At 37.6% G+C, this 27,060-nt stretch overlaps 1 protein-coding gene across 10 annotated transcripts in view; it reads left to right on the top strand.

Moving 5' to 3' along the window:
- Positions 1-27,060, top strand: part of LOC125238836 (transcription factor CP2-like protein 1) — a 131,156-nt gene that overhangs the window by 82,802 nt on the left and 21,294 nt on the right. For all 10 annotated transcript variants that reach the window (XM_048146292.1, XM_048146283.1, XM_048146286.1 and 7 more), the window contains 2 exons: positions 1,098-1,217; positions 6,142-6,212. In XM_048146292.1, the coding sequence (XP_048002249.1) occupies positions 1,098-1,217; positions 6,142-6,212 (191 nt within the window). The remainder of the gene's footprint in view (positions 1-1,097; positions 1,218-6,141; positions 6,213-27,060) is intronic.

The raw sequence follows: 27,060 nt of genomic DNA, 5'->3' as shown, positions 1-27,060 counted from the left end.
TATCAATAAGGGGTTTACAGATGCAGTGCCATAAGAGTTACCTTCGTATTTTTCCGGAAACGTTCATATTTGTCATGCTAGTTCAATCAATATCAGTACAGATGAAGTGCGAAAAGGGTTTCCTTCGGAAACGTTCGTATTTGTCATGCTAGTTCAATCAATATCAGTACAGATGAAGTGCGAAAAGGGTTTCCTTCGGAAACGTTCGTATTTGTTATGCTAGTTCAATCAATATCAGTACAGATGAAGTGCGAAAAGGGTTTCCTTCGGAAACGTTCGTATTTGTCATGCTAGTTCAGGCAGTGTCAGTACATCTTGTACTGAGACTGACTGAAATAGCATGACACGTTCGTACGTTTCCGTAACAATACGAAGGCAAATCTTTTCGCACTACATCTGTGCACTTTACTTGGTTATTACAGCTTGTGAAATGCATCCAGTCTAATAACCTTCTTACTCTATTGCAAAGACACATATAACTCCGTATAGACAGATAAAGTCTAAGAAAAAAACGTACCTCAGTGCCATACAGAAAAAGGTACGGTGGCCTAGATGGCATTACACCTTTGGAGTACGCTCAGCTAGATGGCGCTAATATTAATATTTGACATTTTATAAATAAATAAATATTGGGGACACCTTACACAGATCAACTTAGCCCCAAACTAAGCAAAGCTTGTACTATGAGTGCTAAGCGACGATATACATACTTAAATAGATAAATACATACTTATATACATAGAAAACATCCATGACTCAGGAACAAATATCTGTGCTCATCACACAAATAAATGCCATTACCAGGATTCGAACCCAGGACCGCGGCTCAGCAGGCAGGCTCACTACCAACTGAGCCAGACCGGTCTTCGACACGTTTAACACATATCGAGCTAATAATATGGACCAAATTGTCAAAACTGAGGTTCAAAAGTTTTAAGCCTGTGTCAAGAGATGGCAGTCTATGCACTGTGATTACACATTTTACTTCGACAGTAACTCTCTTTAATACTCGATCCTCTTTGTCTATTGTCACCCTTCATTCCTTTCCTTGATACTTTAAAAGTATTAGCTAAATAAATACATATTTTTGTCTACAGGTGTTCAAACTGAAAGGCGCCGATCGCAAGCACAAGCAAGACCGCGAGAAGGTGATGCGTCGTCCGCGCTCAGATCTCGAGAAGTACCAACCTGGCTGCGAAGCCACTGTGCTCACCACGGTAAGTGTGAATATAATAGAATAGAATAGACGTTTATTCGTGAACACAGGTAAGACAAAATACACATAATAACAACAAGACAGAAAGGAATGAAGTGCCACGAAATGGCCTCATCTCAGCGTGTTGCTGGTGATTTCCAGCGCTGATCTTATCGCTGATCGTGTGCAGCCCCGGATCCTTGTGACAATGATTGAGTCCCTGTGACAATGGTCGAGTTTGACGACCGGTCTAGCTCAGTCGGTAGTGACCCTGCCTGCTGAGCCGCGGTCCCAGGTTCGAATCCCGGTAAGGACATTTATTTTGTGTGATGAGCACAGATATATATTTGTTCCTGAGTCATGGATGTTTTCTATGTATATAAGTATTAGGGTGTTTCATGTTTGTATGGGAAAAATAAAATTGTGATATTTTTTCTGACTTCGCTCAGCTTTCGGTTCTAGCTTATCTTAAACGCCTATATACCAAATTTCAAGTGATTTGGACATTGTTTAGAGGTCGCACTGGATGAACAGTTTGAAAAAAGTCGCTAATAAGTAATGTTACTCAATTTTATTTTCAAATAAAACAATAGAGTAGTTGTAACTTATTTGAAAGTAAAAGTAAACTTATTAAACTTAAAATACAACAGTTGTAACATCCATTCTTGATAAAATAAGTCATCATCATCATTTAGCTTATTTACATGTGTTAGCCGCAACCTTATCTTTTGTTCGCAAGTAGTAACGCATTTTATGTGATGTTCGACGACTTTCAGCGAGAACCGTTTTGCTCTTCATCTTTGACTGGAGCGTTAATTTTTATTATTAAATATATAGGTATACTTAATCTTCTTTGCGGTATGATAGACTATTGTTAGACTATCGACCAAGTCTGGTGTTAGGGCTACAATAATCGCTAACATCCTGGACATTAAATAGTTCGAAGACAAAAATCAAAAAGGTAGGGTCTATATCCCGGTCAATATACTTAAGTCAAAGAACGATCTTGTTTTCTTCTTTGTCGTCACACTCTTGGCAGAGTGGTTGTGGTCGTCACATTAGGGGTGGTAGCAAGCTTAACAATGCATCGACATTCCTTACGCATTCGTAGAGTGGGCCACTAAGTGCAGCCTTGACTTGGCTGGTCCATCGCATCTGAACCTTGTCCAGGATACTCTTAGCTTTCTTCTGCAGCACCACATTTCTAGGAAATCTATCTTCTTTTCCCTTGAAGTCCACGTCTCAACACCGTAAAGAAATATGGGAAAATCGGGAAATACTCTCTGACAAGTCGCATTTGTGATGAAGATTCTCCATATTTTGCCGAGCCGGTCCATGGCGGACCTGGTGATAGCCAATGTGCCGCTTGATATCATCCACCTATCCTGTTATCAGTGCCCCGAGAGGGCCGAGAGACCACTGCTTCATGCCAAAAACAGAACAAAAAAACCAAAAAAACTTGTTCCTTAGAAGGAAGTCGAGCATCCAAAAAAATATCATAAGGAACCTTGCCTAGAAACTAAATGCCACGTCAACTAGTAATTTTTTTAAAAGAACTTGCTTCAATATAAAAACTTTTCATTAAAATCACTTTTAAACCACCTACTACAAAAAGTTATATAAGTTTTGTTTCTAGCCTTTCCTGCGCCCATACTAACTTCTTCAGACAAAAGTTGCCACAGTGTGCGACCTCTAAATATTGTTCGATTTTTCTGATTTTTGGTATATGGGCTCTGTATAGGTGTAGAAACAAGAAGAAAAGCGAAGTCAAAGATAAATCAAAATTTTGGAAAAATGAAACACCCTAATAAGTATGTATGTTATCTATTTAAGTATGTATATCGTCGCTTAGCACCCATAGTACAAGCTTTGCTTAGTTTGGGACTAAGTTGATCTGTGTAAGGTGTCCCCCAATATTTATTTATATTTATTTATTTATTTATTTATTTATAATGTAATGATTATCATTCTGAAATGGTTATTTTCTCAGGGTTTTCATTGAAGTCATTTATAGATTAGTTAGATTAGGCTTGTTTGTTGTTTGTAACATCATGAGGAAACCGGACTAATTCCAATAAGGCCTAGTTACCCTTAGGGTTGGAAGGTCAGATGGCAGTCGCTTTCTTAAAAAACTAGTGCCTACGCCAAATTTTGGGATTAGTTGTCAAAGCGGACTCCAGGCTCCCATGAGCTGTGACAAATGCCGGGAAAACGCAAGGAGGATGATGTGTTTAGGCTTGTTTGTTGGCAATCCTGATAAGTTACGCGTTGCTGAGAAAAACCAAATTATGACTAACGAGAATATAAACAAACGATACATTATCGCAGCCGGTAGTGACCCTGCCTGCTACGCTGCGGTCCCGGGTTCGAGTCCCGGTAAGGGCATTTATTTGTGTGATGAGCACAGATATTTGTTCCTGAGTCATGGATGTTTTCTATGTATATAAGTATTTATATATTATATATACCGTTGTCTGAGTACCCGAACTTGGCAAAAGTCAAGAACTAAATATACACTATAAAAATAAAACCGTAGCTGAAATGGATAGTGTATCGTTCTTAGGTTTAAAACTAGATAAATATTTGGACTGGAGTGAACAAATTGAACATGTGTGCTCAAAAGCAAACAGATTTGTCTATGTTTTGAGGAGACTGAGACGCACATCTGGCTTACAAGCCTCATTAGCTGCTTATCACGGGTATGTCTCTTCCAATTTAAGGTACGGCCTTATACTTTGGGGGGCCTGTTCAAGTTTGGATAGAGCATTTATTGCACAAAAAAAATGTATTCGAGCAATCTGTAATTCACGCCCATTTAAATCGTGTAGAGAAATGTTCAAATCTCTAAAGATCCTTACACTTCCGTCTTTATATATTTTAGAGTCATGCATGTTCGTCAAAAATCATATGGACCTTTTCACGACGGCTCAATCCGTGTTTCCGAGGGGTACGAGAAATGAAGGCCGCCTCGTGCATGACAGTATTCCAAGAACTTCATTATATCACAGACAGTGTTTTGCAATGTGCATTAAATTGTATAACAAGTTACCGAAAAGCATGAAAGAGTTACATGTAAATAAGTTTAAAAAAGTTCTTGTTGGTTATTTATTAGATAAAAATTATTATTGCCACGATGATTTTCTCAAAGAAAACATGCAGGAGCAAAATTGTTAATTAATTAAAAATAGTTATTAAGTATTTTGTAAAATTTTGCATGCTAGTATTTTTAAATACATATAGCAGAATAAGCAACAAATTGTCAAAATAACATCTGTAGACATAAATCATGTAATACTTATTCTATGCAAATAAAGCTATTCTATTCTATTCTATTCTATTCATCTTCTTGAGCTTACCGTGGGCCTCAGTCAATCTGTGTAAGAATGTCCTTATAATATTTTTTTATTTATTATGAGTTATGACTTTATGGGAACCAATAGAGACCCGTGCGGCCCTCGTGCACGCTTATATTGGGCGTGCAGCGGAGCGGGCGGCGTACATATCAAACAATTGAAGCTCATACAATACAAGTGTCCTGATGAGTCGACGCTGCATAGCGCGCACGTGGACGAGCCCCTGCACGCCCCGCCGAACCGAACGCTCCGAGCGTCCACACTGGCCTTTCATTCATATTAGTGCGTTTTCACATTATCCGATCCGATATCGGATGTCGGACCGATATCCCATACATTACAGGCGCCATCTTGGATTTTTTCCATTGAAATCCTTCCGACATCCGATATCGGATCGGATAATGTGAAAACGGCCTTATAGTTTTTTGTTATTCATTCTTTTTAAAGCTCGGCCACACATGCGCGTTTTGAGAGCGCAGGCGGAGCGTTGGAGCTTGTGTTGCGCCCAGCGGACGCCGGCGGGAACTAACGAGCGCGGATTGCGAGCGGAACGCTAGCGTTCGGCCGGCGCACCGCTATCATTGCGCTCCGCTAACGCTACGCCATCAAAACGCTTTATGTGTGGCGGAGGCTTTATTGCATACCTAACATTGAAATTTCTCAGTCTTTATTTGACCTTGGGGCTTTATCTACAATTTGACTATGCGACATCATGCGTAAAAAATAACAACTGCTGTATGGTCTTCCAACTGTAGGGAAAACTCATTATTATTGGTATTTATCATAAACTTGAGTTGGTCATCAAATTGGAGATTGGCGCCAATTTTGTTTTGTGATCGAATCGGTCGACTTCATCATACCGTCTGGACTGGCCTTACCCCATTTTTGACAGTTGCTAGTGATGTGACATTAAAACATTTTACCGGTTTTTTCTAACGCTGATGAATTTTTTTTAATGTTACGTCTTTTATCAGAAATTAAATAATTTAAAATATAATGTATTTATAACATTTATTTAACGCCACACCAAAGTACAAATAAAACAGAAGACATGTAAAAAAAAACAGATGCTAAAATAAAACCCTCACTCAATGCCTCGGCCATCCGCGGCGCTGGTTTCAACTTTAAGGGCATTTTTTTTCTACTTTCACTTTTACTCTTTTTTCCTACTTTCACTTATAGTGCGTTTTCACATTATCTGATCCGATATCGGATGGATTTCAACGGCAAAAATCAAAGATGGCGTCTTCAATGTACAGGCTTTCGATCCTACATCCGATATCGGATCAGATAGTGTGAAAATGCACTTACTCCCTGCCAATGAGGAGGCACACTCAAAATATTATGACAGATGGCGCCACCCTATTAGTCCATTGTACAGATAAAGAATTTCATACGTGAGAGCGAGATGATATGTTTTTTCTCTCACACACATATGAATGACAGTGACATGCCTGGACACTTGCACAGGCCCCGCCTGGCGAGATAAAATGTCAGTGTGCCTCCTCATTTGCACTGGGTGAATTTGCCAATGTCAGTGTTTCAGAGTTTTACACAAGGGCAATTTTGAAATACGATGTTCATTGTTGACAGCTGTCAAACGACGCGCTGATGCCGCCCCCGTCTCTGGTGACCTCCTCACCCCCGTACTCGCCTGAGCTGTGGTAAGTTTTTAGTTCTGTAACTGGGGCTCTACCGTAAAAAAACAAATTCGGAAAATCTTTATTAGTCTCTTGAGAGGCAAATAACGTTTTTCGATTGTGACGGTAGGCCGGCCTGTTTCACCACAGTGGCACTTCGCCGTTCATTGCCTGCACAACAAAGAAATATTGCCGCTGAGTACTAACGCAGAAATAGACACCAAATGTCAGTGTCGAGTGTGTCACTGTGATGAAATAAGCCACATATTTTTTTAAATCGAGGCTTCAAGAAATGTCAAAACGATTTTGTGTTTTCGTTGCTAACTAAAATTTATTCTGCTGCTTGGTAAGTAAATCATGTGTAGCTTTTTTTAGGTACGTAGGTGGATTTTACAGGTTGCAGATATGTAGTTTTTGCAGTACATTTTTATATTAGAATTCGAACAGTATGAATATATTGGAAATAATATATAAAAAAAAAACAATTTCACAAAAGTGAGGATCAGGTTTACAACAGCAAATCACTACCACTTGCGAGCCATTACCCAATTTGCGCATGTCGGTGTCATAATGTCAGATTTGCCATACTGTCCTCATTAATAACAATGTGTACGTTAGCGGCACCCTAAAATTAGACCAATAAATTGTAACAATTGTCCGTGGTCACGCGGATGGCGCATCGTTTAAAATCTTGACATGATTGTCTTGATTGACTGTCAGACATGTGATATTTTTGTAAGTTTTATTTACGTCAGAATATAATGATTAGTTTGAAAACAGAATTAGAGGAGAATAGATAGCGCTCGCACATCGTAGGGACCTACTCGCTAAATCTGAATGCATTTTTTTAATATGGTACGTACGTTTTAGAATTGCTAAAACTTTTCTCAAATCTCATTTCAATAATCATGGTTATCATGGGCTTATATGTATTTGCGAAACGTCGCAATCGGTTGCAAGCTTCCCTTGTCAGCTATGTGGCAAGGTATGATCGTAGGTCTCATTAGCCACCAAAAGCAATGTCTCTCGGGCATTGCACCATAAATCGTCTGAAAGAGATGCTAAGGCCAGTATACATATATGTGAGTGTGCACGGGAAAACGTCCCACTTTGTCGATTGCTATAAAGCCGCTTTGTCAGTTTATTCATATAAAGATCCAGGTCTCTTTAAAGCAAGAGTAAATAGTTATCTCATAGGTAAGCGTGCTCCACTGTAGACCGCATCATCACTTACCATCAGGTGTGATTACTAAACACACATAAATATGTATTTGCATTCATGAAAGTCTCATGGTTTAAGCTAGGAACATACTACGCGGGCGTCCGCGGTCACGCGACCGCGACCGATCAGTGTGCACTGTGCACGGTCTTCGGGACGTAGCTTCGGCTGACCAAAACATCCAACGAGCCAGATTTCGATCGGACGTCCGTGTGCTCAAGGCCATGTCCACGACCGACGACCGATAGTTTGCACGGTTAAGTGTATATTGATTGTCTAGATCCGCGTCCGCGGTCGCGCGATGGCTTTAGCTTTAGTGTTTTATGTTTATGTCTTACTTTGACGCTTACAAAACGGGAGGTTTATTGCGAGACATTCTAAATAGAGTAGGTAGATAAGTCTGATATTCTTATACTTGTGTTTATGATACCATGCATACCACCCACTTGCCATCATTAAAACTAGGACCTCTACAAATAGGACAAAAATCGTGCAGCACGCAATGCACAATTGCAATCATCATGAGATATAAATCCTATGACATATAAACTGTGTTTTATACTCCTAGTTCACTGTAACATGAATCTTTTGTCCATACTTAGGGATCATCCACATATTACGTCACACCAAATTTCAGGTTTTTGGACCCCTCCCCCCCCTATGTCACGCTTTTTTGTATCCCATTAACAGGGATTGTCACATTTAGTATGACCCCCCCCCCTCCCCCTTACACTGTGACGTAATATATGGATGACGCCTTAGTTTAGTTTATATTTCTTTGGATTGCATTCAGTTCAATGTTTCTTGGAATTATTTCAAGCATAATATCGGTAAAGAAAAGATATTGTGCAACGGGCATTTCTTAGAATGCCTGTGTCGATTTATCTCATACAGTTGAGTTGGTTGCTATTTGGATTTAGAAGCGGTTTCGTGTGCCTAATATAATTTTAGAAGACACAAGGTAAGTTATTAAAACTCTGTTTTGTTGTCTATACTATACTATTTTTTTTGTTTGTAATTACTTTCAAACAAATTCAAATAAAGGGCTTCATGCCTTATCTGTATTTGCACTTTTAAGTAGTGATGTGATAAAAAACCGGCAAGCACCGTAAAAAGTAAAAAAAAAAATCAGGCATAGGTTTTATAACTTAGATTAGGGCATTTTAAATATTAAGGGTCGGTTGCACCAAACCATTCGTTAAATTTTATGGTATGGGATGTTCCATAGACCTTTGCTGCGTGACTATGATGTGTATGTCAAATGTGGTTGATGCAACTGGTCCTAATTTTACTAATCTAATATTAGTTCACTAATATTAGTTCTAAATAACATTCCAGACTACTCAGTCATACAGTCTTACCAAAAAGAGTAGAAATTAAAAAAGTGGCAACATTGTAGTGTCGATGTCGTCCCGTTTTCTCACACACAATACACACATTGATTTAATATTATACAATTTCTTAAACGAATAATATTAAGCCTGACAAAACAATACCTATTCTCTTTTTATCGCACAATTAGCGGTTGATCGATTATAAATCATAACTAATAAAACCGGCCAAGAGCGTGTCGGGCGACGCTCAAGTGTAGGGTTCTGTAGTTTTTCGTATTTTTCTCAAAAACTACTAAACCTATCAATTTCAAACGATTTTAGTAAACCCTTATTCATTTTTAAATACCTATCTAACAATATATCACACGTTTGGATTGGAATGAAAAAAAAGTGGGGACTGTTTTTTTTTTACAAAACCCTAACAAAACATTTTTTTCCACTTTTTATTTTACCACTTTGTCGGAGTGATTATTACATATTGGTACCAAATTTCAGCTTTCTAGTGCTAACGGTCACTGAGATTATCCGCGGACGGACGGACGGACGGACAGACAGACAGACAGACAGACAGACATGGCGAAACTATAAGGGTTCCTAGTTTACTACAGAACCCTAAGAACACGTAAATAATGTCATTTCAATGATTTGTATTATAAATAATGTCTGAAATTTCTCATCGTCACTTAAACTATCTAAAAATGTACTACAACTACTACATTATTATCGTATGTTAGTTTTTCGTTGTGTTTTTATTTCTCTTCCATAGCACATATATAAACATACTAGCTTTTGCCCGCGGCTTCGCTCGCGTTAGAAAGCGACAAAAAGTAGCCTATGTCACTCTTCATCCCTTCAACTATCTCCGCTTAAAAAATCATGTCAATTCGTAACTCCGTTTTGCCGTGAAAGACGGACAAACAAACAGACACACACACTTTCCCATTTATAATATTAGTATGGATATAAAACTGACCGTAAAAGGAAGTCGTTAGTCCTTATATAGCCACCCGCATGGTACGCACTCGAGTGCAGCGGTCACATGCGTGTCCATTACCAAATAAAGCAGTTTTAGCTGCGTACGCGCCGGTTACGCGCGGCGCTGTCACGCGGAGTTGCACTTGATCGCCGAGTCGATCATTCGAACCAGAAATGCGATGTCACTTATTTAATAGATTACTCTGGCTAGATTACTCTAAATATGTAATAGTTTGAGACATATTAGGAATTATTTCTAAGTAGACAGGAAAGTGCTTACCTACTTCAAACGCATCACTTTTTTCGTATTAAAAAGTTTAAAAACATATCTGTATCGCATCAAAATGTTCGTTACCGGAGGATTGCAATATTAGAGCGATAGAGAATATGAAGAAATTTCGATTTTCGCGAAAGGGCGTCTAAGATATTCAGCATTCTTGTAAAAATTTACTTCAATCAGTGACCATTTTGAGTTGAACGTCTAATTTGCAGAATAATCTTTTACTTTTACATCAGGCGGACCGTATGTTTGTTTGCCACCAACGTAGTATAAAAAAAAAACTATTTATATTCCCAAATAATGGATAAGTCACGTTCAATTGTGGCTTAAGAACATGTAATTAAAATGCTTGTCTCGATCCACCACAGTTCTATCAAAGGAGCTAGAACGTATAAATTATTAAAAGTAAGATCAAGCTAACCTTGTTGCATTGACATATTTCTGGGCAGTTTGCCCTTCGAATATCTGAAGCAACCGAGCGAGACTACCTATCGAGTTCATGTCACTACTTGTACCATCAAAACATTACACAGGATCTTTACTATCTGCCGGATCTTACTATCCGATCTTAATATACAGTCGGGTCAGTCGCCATCAGATATAAAGAAGCGGTCAAAGTCCTCACAAATATCTGAACACGCTATTGTCACGGAGGCTATAAGGCGTGTTTAGATATTTTTGCGCGCCTCTGCTGCTCAGATATTTCTGATGGCGACATTGATGTAATATTTGTATTTATATAGCATTGCGATACTTCGCGAGTAACTTTTCAAACCGAATCACGCAATAAAAGTACACGTCTCTTAATTAATTTATTTATTTATTTAAACTTTATTGCACAGTAAAAATATACAGTTACAAAAGGCGAACTTAATGCTACATGGCATTCTCTACCAGTCAACCTTAATGCATTAATCTTAATTAGTACGAAAGTACTGTGTTTCTAATTACATTTGGCCGTAATCCAAAGTGTTGTTGCAATGTAACAGTTGTGTTACATGATTGCACTTCTAGTCCTAATAATAAACACCTATTTTTGAACTTGGTAGGAGTTCTGTTTTTAGAAACACATTTCTTCGTTATTTGCAGAGGAAGAGAAAAAGGTTATTCGGCTTATACATTTTAAAAATCTTCGATGGTTGTAAAACCTACTAAAGTTTTTAAATGTTTTAACTGTTTTCTTATAGGTAAGTATAAAGTTCATACAAAATTACTTACTTGTTATGAAGCCGCAAAATAACTAAATGAAAATTCATCCTATCAAATAATCCTTCCTAAAACAACTGTAGTTTCTGTCATCATCTCATTGGCTCGTCGTGGAGTATCGATATAAAATCAGCTGAAATTAATTTATTATTTTCTTATGCTAATTTTGATTCTGAAAGACGCCATACTTTTCAATCCCTGAAAAAAAAAACCGATTATGTCGATAACGCAGCACATCACTACTTGCCATAGATAAAAATAGAACATAATAATCCGGCCAGTACGTGCACTCGAGTTTTCTCTACTCATTTGTCCTGCCCTGCGTTGCTGAACCGGCCAATTGTGTAGTGCCCCTTTCCACGGTTTCAATTGAATGCTATTTTTGTCGTCCCTAAATGAGATATATTTGTAGTTTGAATAAGGTTCGAGGACACGATTCTTTCGTAGTATTTTGTGTCTACATATTATAGGCAGAAAAGTCGTAAGATGGGGAGGAAGCTCCATGGAAAATAGGGTAGATTGTATCACAAGGGAGCAAAATTACATATTTAAAGCGAGGGCGTACATTTGATTTCAAACGAAGTAAACCATTTTATAATAGAATCCTGAGCGTAGTGAGGGATTCAGGTGCTAGTTAATGCCCAAGGTGGAATTTATTTTGCTACCGCGTGATCGTACTAGGGTATGCAAAAACCGGTTAACTTAAAAAACCGGTTAATAACCGAGACTTTTCCTTCAAAACCGGTTAACCGGTTATTAACCGGTTTTGAACATTTTTAGTAAATGGCCGTACTACGCAATAATTACCATTACCTTTAAGAATTCTGATGTTGATGATAGCGTAGCAGGTATTACTTGCACGATGAAGATCATTTTTATCCAGTTTTTGGAAATTTGGTAAATGCGGAAATTGCTAAAAAAGGCTTGTGTGGTTTGAATGTGATTCGTCAGTTGCGTTTTCTAGGCATGTCGCGAAGGTCTACACCTCCCAGAGCCCCTAGTAATACAAGCAATTGATGTAAGAAAACCAAGATCTCCATTTTACCTTTCTTTTAAAAAATATAGTTTGAAATATACAGTAGACTCCGGTTACAACGACGCTCAAGGGACCGCTGATATTACGTCGTAGTAACCGGATGTCGTACAAAACGAATTTCATTTCTTTTAATTAAAAGTAATATCTACATCTCTATTACTAAAACATTTCAATCAATAGGTTTATTTACAGGGTATTATTATCATCATAGTATTAATACCTTATTTTATTGTGACTTGTTTAGTTAGAAAAGTCCTTTTTAGTATGCGTGCTTGCTCATCATTTGTAAGTAAAGCTAGTTTATACGCAATCGAAAAATACAAATTGGGTTCTATTTAGCTTATAAGATTAGACCCGAGGCGAACATTTTGTTAAAATTTTAAAAGCAATACTCCAAAAAGTTACGTGGCCACAATGTAATCTTGCTACTTGCTGTAGGCAAGACAGGGGGCCGTGCTTGGGTGGAAGTAGCTTTGTTTCCTCAATTTACTAGTAAAACTAAAAAAGTTGTCGCTCGTCGTTGCAACCGGACTTGACGGACGGATTCTGTTTAAAATGTGTCGTAAAAAGCGGCTGGTCGTTAAAATCGGAGTCGTAATAAACGGATGTATACTTTCATACTATCACATACGAAAACCAAATAAATATGTGCCTGTGCTTATGTCGTTGTAAGAGGTTGGACGTTAGGTCTATGCGGAGTCGTAATATACTAACCGGACTCTACTGTATTGTATAAAATGTATAATTGAGTAGACTCGGGACTAATTTTTAAAATAAAATCATTACAGATAATAATGTTGTCAATGAAAAGTAATGAATAAATCTTTATTATTACAAAACATTAAATAATTACGTATTTTTGAACCTTTAAATGCCTAATTTTCCAAATTTTGAGAAATAAATACAGTTTCGGTTATTAACCGGTTAGAGACAATAAAAACCGGTTTTTAATAGAGGCCAAAAAGTCTCGGTTAACCGGTTTTTCGGTTAACCGGTTAACCGGTTTGCACACCCTAGATCGTACATACTGTTTTGATATCACCTATGAAGAAATACCAAAGTATTAATCATGTATGATGTACAAATAGTGCACACTTTATCAGCGAAAAAATTCAATCGATTATATTATGTGAAAACTCTCTTCGTTGCGTTAATATTCTACACTGGCAATATAAAATCCTAGAACAGAAAAGAGCCATTGTGCTATCCTAACAGGGTTTAAGTCCCATTTCCGAATGGGTGATATGAAAATTATGTAGTATGTACTAGATAATTTATGTAGTACTAGAAAATTTCGGAGTGCTCCATACAAACTTCCACCCCCATTTTAGGGAAGTGGAGGGTTAGAAAGCGACAAAAACTAGCCTTTGTCATTCTCCATCCCTTCAACAATCTCGATTTAAAAAATCATGTCGAGTTGTCGCTATGTTTTGCCATGAAAGACGGACAAACAAACAGACATACATTTCCCATTTATAATATTAGTATAGATAGTCCACGTGCAACTGAAATAATCTAACAAATACGGCCGGTTCTACCTGGAAATAATATCTGCACACGATAGACGGAAAAGAGAATCGTGAGCAACGGATGATGGTCACGTTTTAGCCGTTTATACAGCATCCTCTCGCACTTGTCAGAGAGTGACGGATGTTTTATCTATCGCAATAAACGCAATAACCGTTTTAAACTGCTTTGACCGTGTACCGTAAGACGACTACCTGGTATCGATTAGGTACTGGGAGACGATTTTTGAATGTCGCTCATTCGATTTCGTGAATTTCGTTCAATAATATCTCCATCTCCACTACTAACGATTTCAATTCTACTCACAGACTCGAAAACCAGTGGTTATTACCACTAGATTTATTTTTACCACTAGATTTAGTCATCATTGTAGTTAGCTTAGAAACAAACTAACTATTTTGGCTCAGTGATCCAAAGTGAATCATGACCTCCAAAATAAGAGATCGCCACCTGTCCCGATCCTGCGCAGCCTCTTTCCAGTCATTGACTTGAAGCTGACGCAGATCCGACCCGCCGGATGAAAGCTTAGAAACTAGAACTGTGGAAATAACAAGTAGTTTTAGCCTACAAGCAGTATCCGTTAGCAAAGGAAGCCGTTCCCACTTACAATAACACCAATTTGGCATCATATATCAAATCACAACACTGAATAGTCAAAATCATTGCCAGAGACAAATATAGAACGTGGAACATTTCGGATAATGGACCGGATACCGGTATGGACCGGTCTCGTTGATAGGATGATTTGTTGTAATGCACTGGGCCATCCTTTTTAGGCAATTGAGGATCTGCGCGTGTAATACATGGGTTATGTCATCGTTATATGTCAAATGACACTGAAAACATTTACCAATTTCGTAAGGTCATTTGACATGCATGTTTTTGATGACTTGACTGGTGCTTCTCTCATTTTGTATGTTATTTTATTACGTTTACTTTATTAGATTTAGGGCAGTTAATTGAAAGATAGCGAATTATGAGTTGAAATCAGGGATCGGATACCGGTATTTTTTTCGGAACGGTTCCGTACGTTGACCCGAGAACTTTATTTTAGCGTTTCTGGTTCCATTAACCGGTATTCTTTTTCGTTCAGTGAACGAACGTTTATGAGTGAGAACTGTTCCGAAGAACAGAATTAAATGATACGTTCTTTAAAGAACAGTTCGCGGGAACGGAATTATTTCGGTTTATGAGTGAGAACCGTTCCGAAGAACGGAATTAAATGATACGTTCTTTAAAGAATAGTTCGCAGGAACGAAATTATTTCGGTTTTTCTATTTCCAAGAATTTGAACGAACAGTGCAAGCGGTGTCGGCCACGGCCATCACTTTAGTAACTTTAGTTTGATTTGAGACTAGCGGTGAGTAAACGTGGCGTCGAACGAAACAAATACGTCGAAAACATTCTGCACCACAACCACAATGAAGTAAGTTTGTTTTTTTTTTTTTAATTTAGTGCTTTCAATTTTACCGATTTTAAAATTTAAGTAATGTCACGACGCTTAAGTATTTATTTATTTACAGGCAATCGTACAGTCCAAGGTCAAATAAGGACGCGACGCCGCTATTAGCAAGAGCGAGAGAGCTGAATAACTTTCTCATTCTAACAAACATCAGCGTCCTTATTTGACCTTGGTTTGGTACGGTCATCCCATCTGTAAGCACTTTTGTGAGATAGACTTCGAGCAAAGCGGTTCTGTTACAATGGCCGTACCTTTCAAGGTCAAATAAGGACGCGACGCCGCTATTAGCAAGAGCGTGAGAGTTAAATAACTTTCTCATTCTAACATTTCTAACAAATAGCAGCGTCCTTATTTGACCTTGGTACGGTCATCTCATTTGTGTGCGTAGTTGAATGCACAAACGCTCACAGCCAGACTACATTTCTACAGCATATATATATATATATATATATATATATAATGTGTGTGTGTGTGTGTGTGTGTGTGTCTGTGTGTGTGTGTGTGTGTGTGTGTGTGTGTGTGTGTGTGTGTGTGTGTGTGTGTGTGTGTGCGTGCGTGCGTGCGTGCGTGCGTGCGTGCGTGCGTGCGTGCGTGCGTGCGTGCGTGCGTGCGTGCGTGCGTGCGTGCGTGCGTGCGTGCGTGCGTGCGTGCGTGCGTGCGTGCGTGCGTGCGTGCGTGCGTGCGTGCGTGCGTGCGTGTGTGTGTGTGTGTGTGTGTGTGTGTGTGTGTGTGTGTGTGTGTGTGTGTGTGTGTGTGTGTGTGTGTAATATACACTACTTTCCCATTAATTGTGACGTTTTAAATTAAAAGGACTCTCATTGTTGGTACTGTAGATAGTCAATTACCATAGAAATTACATCAGCTACTATCAACAATGGACCTTTAGTCTAAAAACGTCACAATTAAAGATAAGGCAATGTGCAATTAGTCACAAAAATAAATTGTTTTTAGTATTCAAGACTCCCGTGTCCCAGAACTCGAAGAATCCCAATTCATCCAATGTTCTTATACTGCTGCGAGTGAAAGGGGCACTAATGATGATATTTATGACTTGATCGATGCACAGAATGAGCCACTGAGTAAAACTTACTTACCTATACTAAACCTTCATAAACCTAAATACTGAAACTCTGCCCAGTGGTTCGGTGTTAGGGCTTGCAATTATCCGTCCAATTCGAAATCCGGATGATTCGACTCGATATTTGAAAATTCGGATATTCGGATAAAACGGATATTTCGAATATTTTTTATTTAATAAATCTCATATTTAGTAACATAATTATGTACTACGATACGAAAAAAACGCCGTAGGAAATTGTTATTTTATAATCAGGCTTCAGCTGTTGTTCGTAACCTTAATGTTAGGTTAGGTTACTTAGTTATTTCATTCTTGCCTTTTTTATGAAATGACTTCAGTTGCTCATAAGATATATGATTTTATTTTTATGTAATTTTGACTAATATTTGATATTAATGAATTTTAATGCTAGAGACATAATCTGATTGCCATATGAGGCAAAACGTCATGTTGTGATCGTTTAGATCGAATATTAGCTTTGTTAGACCTACTCCTTGTTTAGATATCAGATTGCATTTACGAGGTTTTCATTGCCGATTTATTCAAATGCTAAAAGAACTATGACATATTACAAACACCATTTAGCTTTGTTAAATAACAAGGCTGAATGTTCTTTCTCTCTAATAATTTTCACCGGGTGAATCAACTTTTCTTTGCCAGCAAAATTGCGCATACTTCGACTACATGTGGTCAGAAAATTTAATTTGTATTTAGTGTAATTAGTTTATACTTATTATATTAAAAACAGATATACAAGCTATGCAATACATCATGTTTTTATAGGATTTGCTATTTTATTACTTTATTTCCAGCAGTGACCCAGTGGACATAGCTGTCCCTCACTTTTGTATGAAAAAAGTGTCTCTTCCACTGGGTCACATATAGATTTAATTGTAAATGTTTTTTTTTTTAATTTTTCCCTTAATGTAAAATAAAAATAAGGATCTTTATTCACGATGGCCAGGTTAAAACTCACAAAAGTAGAGCTAATAATAAGTATGGGCAATTCTTGCAAAAAGCAAGAAAAAGTTGATTCACCCCACCTCTTATCTTTGATGACTTCGTGACTCCATTCCAGTTACACTTGGGACTCTCGGGTAGACGTTCTTAGCCAGAGGGCCTTACGTTACGTATACAGCGAAAAAGTTTTGGTGTTGCAACACTTGCAACCTATTTTGAAAGGATAAAATGTAAAAGCGTATCTGCTCAACTACTTCATCTTGTTCTGCAGTTCAATACTAAACAGGTCTTCCGCCGCGGGATACATAGAAGACTTCTTTTTGTCAGAAAATTTGAACAGTTTTAGTTCTGTTAGCAATTTATTTATTTATTTATAATGTATTCGGATGCTAACAATAATGAAAGTGCAGCGTTTGATACGGTACTCAGTGTCACTTGATTGATTGAGTTAAACTGATATACATGAGATTATCCACAAATATTCATGACAAAAATCCTGCCTGCTAAGCCGCGGTCCCGGGTTCGAATCCCGGTAAGGGCATTTATTTGTGTGATGAGCATAGATATTTGTTCCTGAGTCATGGATGTTTTCTGTGTATATAAGTATGTATTTATCTATATAAGTATGTATTTATATCGTCGCCTAGCACCCATAGTACAAGCTTTGCTTAGTTTGGGGCTAGGTTGATCTATGTAAGATGTCCCCCAATATTTATTTATTATTTATTTACTTATTAAATAAGGTAGTAGTGCCACTCAAGGAGTAATTTTTGATATAAATCGCTTTAATATCGTAAATGCGTTAATTTTACTTTAAAATTTGTTTTCCAAATGAGTTTCTTAAAAATTGCAATGGTATTTCTGTCATTCACAATATTCGAATTATTCGTTTTATCCGGATTTTAACGTGTAAATTATCCGAATTTCAAAATCAGCTGATATCCGGATTACAAGCCCTATTCGGTGTCACTCCTAAAGTAGGTACTTACAGGTGACCGTACCGACATAGGTCAGTTAGGGACGCTGTTATTTGTAAAAAATGAGAAAGCCTTATACGGTCAACCGGGGTGGCTTTAAAACGCAGGGGTGACTTTGAAAATTTAGTTTTAAAGTCATACTGTAAGTAAATTCGCGATTTTCTATGGTAGATTTACAAGAATATTTATTGATCTATTATCCAGCTACTAGTTACATGAACATCAGTTTCAGTAAATAATGAATGATGTTAATTTTAAAGCCGTTCAAATACCATCAAAGTAACCCCAAATTTTCCTAAAGCCACCCCGGTTGACGTAGCTCTCCCGCTCTTACAATCCCGTACTTGTTGACCTTGGTCGGTTTGGTCGTCTGTAGACAGTGTAGACACTAATACACTCGCCAACTACAGTTGTGTATTCCATGTAGATACACCAAGGGCCCAATTCTCAAAAGATTGTAACTTATTGTAATAATTATCTAGAAATGTAAGTATGCAAAATAAATAAAATATTTTTATTGCAGATAAAAGCTTTGACACAGATGATGAAGATCTAGTCTTCAAAAAAAAATATATATATATAGAGAAAAAACTACCCCATATCCAAGCGACTCTGATGACCTTGAGGTGGATGTAAGTGCTTATAGTGTGAGAAAGCTGTATAAAATATAATCTGCACTAATTTGTATAAATATCTGTGTTACTTAATCTGTGTGAATTTGTAATAGTGATATGTTTTTAAATGTTTTTAAGGACCAAGATGCAGTCCTTGAGAGAGCACAACCCATGCAATCCATTTATACTATTTATAGTGAACCGGAACCGGACGCGATGTGCCCTTATTCATGCAAGCGTAATATAGTTGCAGTCGTTATAAGAAAAAAGTTAGAACAAGTTCCCGAAGAGAATTTACTGGCTTGTTTAGAAGATCTCGAAAATACAATAGAAAAATATTATTAAATGTGTATCAAGATTATGTGTACTCTATCATAATTATAGCTTCAGTGTAAAAGTCAATCATATTTTGGTACATTCGTTAGTGAAATATCGTTATAAAATAAGGGTTATTCCACTAGTTAGAGTTACCACTAAGTTGTTACCAGTGGTAACTACAATGTTATTTTTCCCAGCTTTTACTCCTAGTAACTACTGGGAATACCACTAACTTTAACAATGTTTTTGTGGCAATTACTGGAAACATATAGGCAATTACTGGAAAGATTATAATATCATAAGATTCATAAGTTTTGTTTTATTTTATACACATGTAAAGCCTGACCAGAAATATATGACTACGCGCCATGTAGCGGAATTTCATTAAAACTATTTTCTTCATAGTCATCATACTATACTGAACTGTCACTCCATACATCAGAATAACAGCGCACTCCTGACAATAGTTATATATTTCTGGTCAGGCTTTAGTTTCTTAATCATACTTACCATATCCAACGCGATCAATGTTATTTTCACGAAATCTAATGGCAACAGCTGAGACTGTTTCCTCACCTTTAATTGATTGGCCTCAATGGCCACTGCGTAAGAGTCGTTAGAGGTGCACATTGAATTAGAGCACACAAATATTATTTCAGTAGTTGCCTAATAGCAAGGACGATATATACCGGGACTGACAAAGCCCATACAAAAAAGTTTACCCCTGAAATGTCCCATACATTTCCGAGCGATTATTTCCGAAAAAATTAACAATATCAAAAAATGTTAGTAGTAAACCCCTATTCATTTTTTAATACCTATCCAACAATAGGTATATCATCACGTCAGGGTTGAAATAAAAAAAAATCTCTCCCCACTTTACGTGTAGGGGGGGCGGGCACCCTAATAAAATATTTTTTTCCACTTTTTATTTTTGCACTTTGTTGGCGTGATTGATATACATATTGACACCAAACTTCAGCTTTCTAGTGCTAACGGTCACTGAGATTATCCGCGGACGGACGGACGGACAGACAGACATGGCGATAAGGGTTCCTAGTTGATTACGGAACCCTAGAAAAGATATTTGTAGGCATCATCAGTGTAGTTATGCTACTATTTAATAGGTGGCGCTAAAAAATTCAGGTAAGATTCTTAGTATGAACATTATCAATCCTATATGAATCATCCTTGCTAATAGTAATTATGACGTTTTCAGAATAAAGGTCCCTGTCCATAGTACTTAATTAGTTCCAGTTCTACTAGGGCTTGCAATCCGGATATTCGTTTTATCCGGATATCCGCCAATTTTAAAATCCGGATTTTTTGTACGTTGAAATTCGGATAAAACGAATAATTCGAATATTGTTTAAGACAAAAATATCATTGCATTATTTAAGAAAATCATGTGAAAAACGTTGAATTTTAAGATAAAATTGATACATTTACGTTATTAAAGCGATTAATATTAATAATATTAAATATTACTCCTTGAATGACCACTACTAATCTATTTTGTCATGAATATTTGTTAATGATCTCATGCACATGAAAGATAGGAAGTGAGAAAGAACAAGGCTGAATGGTGTTTGGAAAATTCCAATGTTCTTTTTGGATCGCTGAATCCACAGTAGCAGTGAAGCATTTAGCATTTGAATAAATCGGCAATGAAAACTTCGGCAATGAAAACCTCGTCAATGCAATCTGATATCTAAACAGGGAGAAGCTGGTCTAACATACGACATATTCGATGTAAATATCATCAGTATTACGTAATATCTCAATCAGATCACATATCTCAATCAGATTATCTAAATTGATTAAAATCAAATTTAGTCAAAATTACATAAAAATAAAATAACATATCATATGAGCGACATTTAGTATTTTTCATATCGTCGGCGTCGTACATATGTTATCAAACGGTATAATCCTAAATAATAAGAACCTACTTGTTTGCCTTAAGACGCTACGATACCCCTCATTTCTGTGGGTTCCACCCCCGTCAGCGCGACGGCGATAAAGACCTAAAAATCTCAAATTTGAATTCGTGCTTCGGTATCGCATCCTCTTAACCGGCCGTCCAGAGTGGGGTTCCAGAGCTATATGCTTGCAGGGACATCGAAAAGGCTTTAGTTTTTTACATACCGAATAACTTTATTTCGGTATCATGATTCCTTTTAAGATAATTACATTATGTATAAGGTAAGGAATAATATTTAGAATACCTAAAATATGACAAATTTGCATTCTATTCTTCGTTTCGTTTTCTTTTAACCCCTTATTTGCCAAGAGTGGCCCTGAAGCTTTAGTAGTTTCATGTGCTCTGCCTACCCCTTTATGGGATACAGGCGTGATTGTATGTTGCATTCTATTCAAATCAGTACGAGTATACTTCACGGAGTCCAAAACTATACGCAAATCAGAAGTCTAAAACTAGAAAAATATAGATAGAGAGCGATTGCGGGCGCCGGTCGGTCGGCTCGAGCGCGAGTACTTGCGCCGCCGGCGTACGCGTCTGTGTGCGTGCGCCACGCGCACACACAACTATACAGGGCCTCTCTGTGGGTTCCGCCCCCGTCAGCGCGACGGCGATAAAGACCTAAAAATCTGAATTCGTGCTTGCCTCCTGTATCGTCTCAATCCTTTAATGATTCCGTTAACGTGAAACTTTAAGTAGACAGGCTTTATGAAGACAATTGGCCGGTGAGCTCTACAATTTTAAAATTTGCCGCCCTTTTTAGTGACAAAATTTGCTTGGCCGTCTATTGTTTACTAGGGAACCCTAAAAACGATACCTATATTTATACCTAGTTCATATAAAAGTGTGTCATTCCTGTCCTGATGAGTGATGAAACACATCTCTAATATTGACATCGAAGAAGAAAGACTTACAAAATGAAACCTTTAAAAACATACACAAGCTCTGAAAGAAGAAAGAAAGAAAATCAAGAGAGCCTTTACCAGTTGGTATGGTGACAATAAAGCTAGGAACATACTACGCGGACGTCCGTCGTAAAACGACCGCGACCGCGACCTATCAGTGTGCACGGAACAAAACATCCAGAGAGCCAGATTTCGATCGGACGTCCGTGCGCTCAAGGCCACGTCCGCGTCCGTCGACCGATAGTTTGCACGGTTATGTGTATTTCCATTGTCCAGATTCCCGTCCGCGGTCGATTTACGACGGACGTCCGCGTAGTGTGTTTCTAGCTTAAAATAAATGTGTAGTCCTCCAAGGTTGTATATGTACCTACACTTATTCGCTAGTTACGCTATAAGCATACACAAATTACGTACAACGTACACATAGTTTGGGACTGTTATGTTTATCAGGTTAACATTGACAAGTTATTATTTAATATTAATGTAAAGTTATCCAAACCTAGCTCAATAGCTCAAAGTAAAAAATAACAAACTTATGTTTATGTCACAGTTTTCCATTAAACATTTTGATTTTTTTTGTAGCCTCGTCATACATATACATGGTGTATATTCTATGCTGTTTCTTCCTTCCCATCTTAATGTTATTATGTTCACGTTATCACTTTCAATAGTTTCAATATCCAGCATACACTATCACTTAGTGGGGACGTTTATCGACAAAAAGAGGCCAAACCTTTTTTTCTTGACCAAAGCATGAAACTTGGCACCACAGACCAACCCCTAGGAGGTTCTCTGTGCTTGGCACAGTTGTTCCTTATATCAAAATAAGCCGATTAAGATCGGGAGCCTTCAGGAGCCTCCCCCCTGGGGCTCGGGAGGGGGGGTCAAAGTACCGCTTCACCCGGCTTGCTTTGAAATCTAACATACCCCGTTTAGTTCATAGGTCATGTTTGGTATCGTTTTCGAGTAAATCAATAACGTAGAATTCATTTTTGGTACTAAAATTATAATTTAATGGTAAATAAAATAAAATAAATGAAAAGTTTGAAATTTTCATCTATGATTTACAAGTTCAAGTCATCATAAATGTCAAACTGTTTGCTTTTTCTACAAATAAAAAATATGATATGAAAGCCTATTTAATATAGATTATGAACAATATAACTTTTATCCACCTTTACTAACGTTAAGTTTCATAAAAAAAACTTTAAGCCGCGCGGCGTCGGGACGCCGCGAGCGTAATTTTAAAATGCCTTTATTTTAAAAAACTCTATTAGAACCCATTTAGCTATTAGGTCATGTTTAGTATCGTTTTCGAGTAAATAAATAACGTAGAATTTAGTTTTGGTACTAAAATGACCATTTAATGTTATATGAAATTAAAAAAAATATTTTTTTTAAATTTTCTTCTGTGAGTTACAAATTCAAGTCACCATAAATGTCAAACGGTTTGCTTTTTCTATAAATATAAAAATATGATATTAAAGCCTATTCACAAAGGATAGTACGCGTTCACCTACGCGAGCTTAGACTGTGTGCGGGGAACGCGCCTCTTTCATATATTTGATCTCCAGTGTCAGAGGTGTGTTAATGCATAAATAGAAAAAGATTCATTATTATGGACTCCGGTGTCGACAACGGCAACACTCGGGTCGGACCACACACTCTAAAGACCGACTGTACCTGTTATTTATTCATTGTAGTGAATCCTGAAAGAAACTTATATAATAGTATTTTATACAATCGTGATATAATACAAAACTTTTCAGTCGAGTACCATGTGTAGTACGGTACGAGAGTGAAAAGTTTAATTACATCACTATTGTATACAATACTTTTTCTACGAGTCATCATCTTCATCATCAATGGAAATATCATCATTCATGCAAGTTAAAATTAATGTCAATAGAGTCTTTCACCGTTGTATCAACATCGAATTACCTAGCAACCAATTGTTTGTAATAACCGTCTCTGATTGGCCGACAACGCGACAGATAAAAAAAATGTGTTTCAGATGCAGGAAAATTTGCCAGGTACTGCAAATTAGTATAGAAATTGTATGAAGTTCTATTTTTGAAATTATTATAGTTAACTAAAGTCAATTATAATGAGCTTATTATAATTGAGTCGGAACTGCCATAGAGTATCCAACACTGAAAAGTTAGCACTTATAGTTTAGTTTGTGGTGTCCTAATTGACAGATTACTCATACTATACATTCCCTTCACAGAGACATAGCTGGGTACATATGCAACTGCATAAAGAGGGCTCTACCCTCTTTTTGCAGTTGCATCGGTTTTTGCAACCTGATTTACATTAACATCTTGTAACTTCTAAGCATATACTGGCCACTTCAGTGTTGTCTGACCAGTGTGGTACCCATTCGTCTCCTTCTTCCTTCCATCCCCAAGAAGACGGACTTGGCAAATTTTGGTGTGGCACCAACGCCTGACTCCAAAGTCTCCAAACAAGAACGCCCCGAGTCCCATTTCTCAAAACTGAAAGTTACAAGTTACAAGCGGAAGTCTCTTTCCAACTTGTCATATTAGACATTGAAAACCAGTTGAAAATTGTAACTTGTAGCTTCGAGAAATGGGCCCCTGGTACACTGTGCGCAGTGTATGCTGATAGGCAGCCTCTGAAGGAGGTATGTTCTCCAATTGTCGATCTTTTCTGGTACCTAAAGAGATAGGTACTTCGACCACTCATTCACCGTTGCGCAACGACTTGGTCTGAAACAATATGTGCATTATCATTTTAGATTCTACAACTATCAAATTACAACTTTTTGGTGGATCACGTAACCTTCAGTGGGTAATAACCCACTTACGTTACGTATCATACAAAATTATGGCACGTATTTAACCGGGCGACTGAATAACCATAGAAATGGGTATCAAAAATAATAGTTTGGCGACTAAAATGGGACCTCAAAAATAACTTCCCGTTTAATATTTTAGTTGCCCGGTTAATTATATACCCAAAATTATTACAAACTTTAGTAGAATCTGATTTGCCTCTGATATTGCTCCATCTTGTAATAGTTTGACACCTTGGGTGGCCTGGCTAAGCTACAAAGCCAAAAGAAAAAGTTTCTAGATTAGACATAGTATGGGATAGGTACGATAAACGCAGCTTGAAACAAGGCTTCAAATTATTACGAGATGGAGCAATATCATAGATAGGCTAATCAGATTCTACTAAAGTTTGTAATTATTTTGTATGATAGGTAAGTGTGTAATAGTGAAGGTTAGGTACGTGATCCACCAAAATGTTGTAATTTGATAGTTGCAGAATCTGTTTAAATAAAATGACAATGCACATATTGTTTCAGATCAAGGGTCCTTACGCAACAGTGAATGAGTGCCGGAAGAACCTCTTTACTTGAAAAGATCGACACTTGGAGAACATACCTCCTTCCGAGGCTGCCTTACTTCATCATATACTGCCATTTGTCTAAGACTGGGGCTAAAGACATGCCAACCACACCCTTGTTGCCGACGCATTAGGACACCACGGACTCCACTGCCAGTCTAGTGCTGGCCGAATTTTGTGACACGCTGCACTTAACGATTTAATCCGCAAGGCTCTCGGCACATCGAACATACCGACAACCCTCGAACCTGTCGGCTTGTCAGCAGCAGACGGTAAGCGGCCTGATGGTTGCTCGCTTTCGCCTTGGTTTCTGGGACGACCCTTGGCGTGGGGCGTGGGGCGTGGGGCAAAACGCCCAGTTTAAACGCGCAAATATGCATTTTTAAAAAACAACTACATATTTGCGGCAATTGCATTTGAAACATTTGGACCATGGTGATCAGACACCAAGCAGTTCGTGAAGAAAGTTTCCACCAAACTTGTCTTGGTGTTTGGTGACATACGCATAGGCTTTTACATCATATTTTTTATTTAAAGAAAAAGCAAACAGTTGACATTTTTGTTGACTTGAGTTTGCAAATCATAAATGAATATTTTTTTTAAATTTATTTACCATTAAATTATAATTATAGTACCAAAAATAAATTCTTTGTTATTAATTTACTCGAAAACTATATCAAACATGACCTAATAGCTAAACGGGGTCTAATAGATTTTTTAAAATAGATGCATTTTAAAATTACGCTCGCGGCGTCCCGACGCCGCGCGTCTTAAAGTAATTTTTTTGTGGAACTTAACGTTTGTAAATGTGGATAAAAGTTATATTTTTTATAATCTATATTAAATAAGCTTTCATATCATATTTTTTATTTATAGAAAAAGCAAACAATTTGTCATTTATGATGACTTGAATTTGTAAATCATGGATGAAAATTTCATTTTTTTTATTTTATTTTATTTTATTTACCATTAAATTATAATTTTAGTACTAAAAACGAATTCTACGTTATTGATTTACTCGAAAACGATACCAAACATGACCTATTAACTAAACGGGGTAAGTTAGAATTTTTCAAACCAAGCCGGGTGAAGCGGTACTTTGACCCCCCCTCCCGGGCCCCAGGGGGGAGGCTCCCGATCTTAATCGGCTTATTTTGATATAAGGAACAACTGTGCCAAGTTTCATGCTTTGGTCAAAAAATTTTAGGTTTTGCAATAAACTCCCCAACTACACTGCACGTTCACTGTTTATACGCCGAAAGTTGCAACTCAAGTAAATGAAGTAAACAAAACAAACAACCTACCTTCACCTTCATTGCCGGCCGCGGCCGGCCGGCTAACCGAAACAGAAATATAATAGAACTTCGTGTGAAAAAGAGACAGCGAAAGGCGGCTCGTGCGTCGGCGAAAACGCTCGGCTCCGGCGCTCGCTACAGTCGCTATACCTACTCCCGCGCGGCTCGGAACGAAATAATATTGGTTTTAGGAACGCTAAAATTCTGTTCGTTCATTTAAACGTTACTGTAAGGAACTGTTCTTTGAGGGAACGAAATAAGAACCGAAACCGAAATTATTTTGTTCCCACTGAACAAAATTTATAATGAACCGTTCTTTTAGGGAACGAT

This window comes from Leguminivora glycinivorella, chromosome 24, assembly GCF_023078275.1.
Source record: "Leguminivora glycinivorella isolate SPB_JAAS2020 chromosome 24, LegGlyc_1.1, whole genome shotgun sequence".
Lineage (NCBI taxonomy): Eukaryota > Metazoa > Arthropoda > Insecta > Lepidoptera > Tortricidae > Leguminivora > Leguminivora glycinivorella.
The sequence above is the reverse complement of the archived record's forward strand: the minus strand, read 5'-3'. Positions and strand labels throughout refer to the sequence as shown.